We start from the raw sequence: 1,290 nt of genomic DNA on the forward strand, positions 1-1,290 counted from the left end.
ACTCACCTGACAATCAGCTACACCTGTCTGACCTGATTTACCTCCATGATGACATACTATCTGTAGAATAAATGACGTACTGCATGCCAGCGGCGTTGCAGGCCACATCAGCTCCTGGGTTCGGGACCGGCGTCCCTGTCCGTCCACGTAGATGCCGAGCTGGCTGAAGCAGAGCAGCAGCTCGGAGGATCCCACCTCCAGGGCGTGCAGGGCGTCCAGAGGCTGCTGGGCCAGGAAGGCCAGCGAAGGGTCGGCGGGGCTCACCAGGCTGATGGGAGATGACTCCCCCTGCAGGGCGAGCAGAGCGAAGCCCGAAGGATACCCGACGCACAGCCGCTCCCTCACCATGCCCAACCACTGCACCACGCCCGGAGCCTGCACCTCCCACAGCTTCTTATGGTGGGGCTTCACTCGAGTGATCTCATAGCACTGAACCTGCAGGATCAGAACCAGAGTGTTAGAACAGACCCGGACCGCCACAGCGAGGGGGCGGGGCTACAGGGACATCTGCAGGTGTTCAGGGTGTTCAGTGACCTGACGTTTGACGGCAGCCAGCAGGCAGGCGGGGCCTCCGGGTCGGAGCACCCCCGTCGTCAGAGCCTGGCATCCTTTGGTCTCCGCCAGCTTGATGTCGAAGGCGGACTCGGCGCCCTCCAGTGCCCCCCAGGGATGAAGGTGAACGTGGCGATTCCGACCGCAGAGCAGAGCGATGATCTTCTCTTTAGGGATCAAATCGATCTGACAAACCTTCTTACTGTCGGCCGCTCGCACGATCACTGCAGAGAGATACAGAGGTTAGACATGTGGTGGATATCTACCGTCTGTCCGTCCGTCTGTGTGTCTGTCTGTCCGTCCGTCTGTGTGTCTGCCTGTCTGTCCGTCCGTCTGTGTGTCTGTCTGTCTGCCTGTCTGTCCGTCTCACCGTCTCTGGTGACCTCGACCACAAACAGTCCATCTTCAGTTCCCAGAGCGATCCTCTCCCGATCTGCAGAGACAGAAAACATCTTTAAGAATCACCAGTGACTGATTCTATATCATCAACACAGTTTAACCAGTAAGAATTTCAGGTTTTAAAGATTGATTAAAGAGAACATTCACAGAACGTTCTGTACCCGCCGCTCCCCAGTAAACCTTTTCATAAACCACAGACCCTCTGAAACATTTAAAAGCTGTCGTCAGGTTGACAGATTGTAACTTCCGTCTTTATGCAGACGACACCGTCCTTTATTTCACTGCAGGTTCTGCTCATGCTGCTACTCGAATGCAGGATTTATACTTCAGCATCGAACT

At 55.6% G+C, this 1,290-nt stretch overlaps 1 protein-coding gene across 1 annotated transcript; it reads right to left on the bottom strand.

Moving 5' to 3' along the window:
* Positions 1-80: 80 nt before the first annotated feature.
* On the bottom strand, positions 81-985 carry LOC126387455 (serine/threonine-protein kinase MRCK beta-like; the record flags this gene model as incomplete). The annotated part of the gene is made up of 3 exons (XM_050039968.1): positions 81-435; positions 535-776; positions 923-985. Coding segments are annotated over 3 exons (660 nt in total), but the record flags the coding sequence as incomplete, so codon positions are not given.
* Positions 986-1,290: the final 305 nt, after the last annotated feature.

This window comes from Epinephelus moara, unplaced genomic scaffold, assembly GCF_006386435.1.
Source record: "Epinephelus moara isolate mb unplaced genomic scaffold, YSFRI_EMoa_1.0 scaffold4465, whole genome shotgun sequence".
Classification (NCBI taxonomy): Eukaryota; Metazoa; Chordata; class Actinopteri; order Perciformes; family Serranidae; genus Epinephelus; species Epinephelus moara.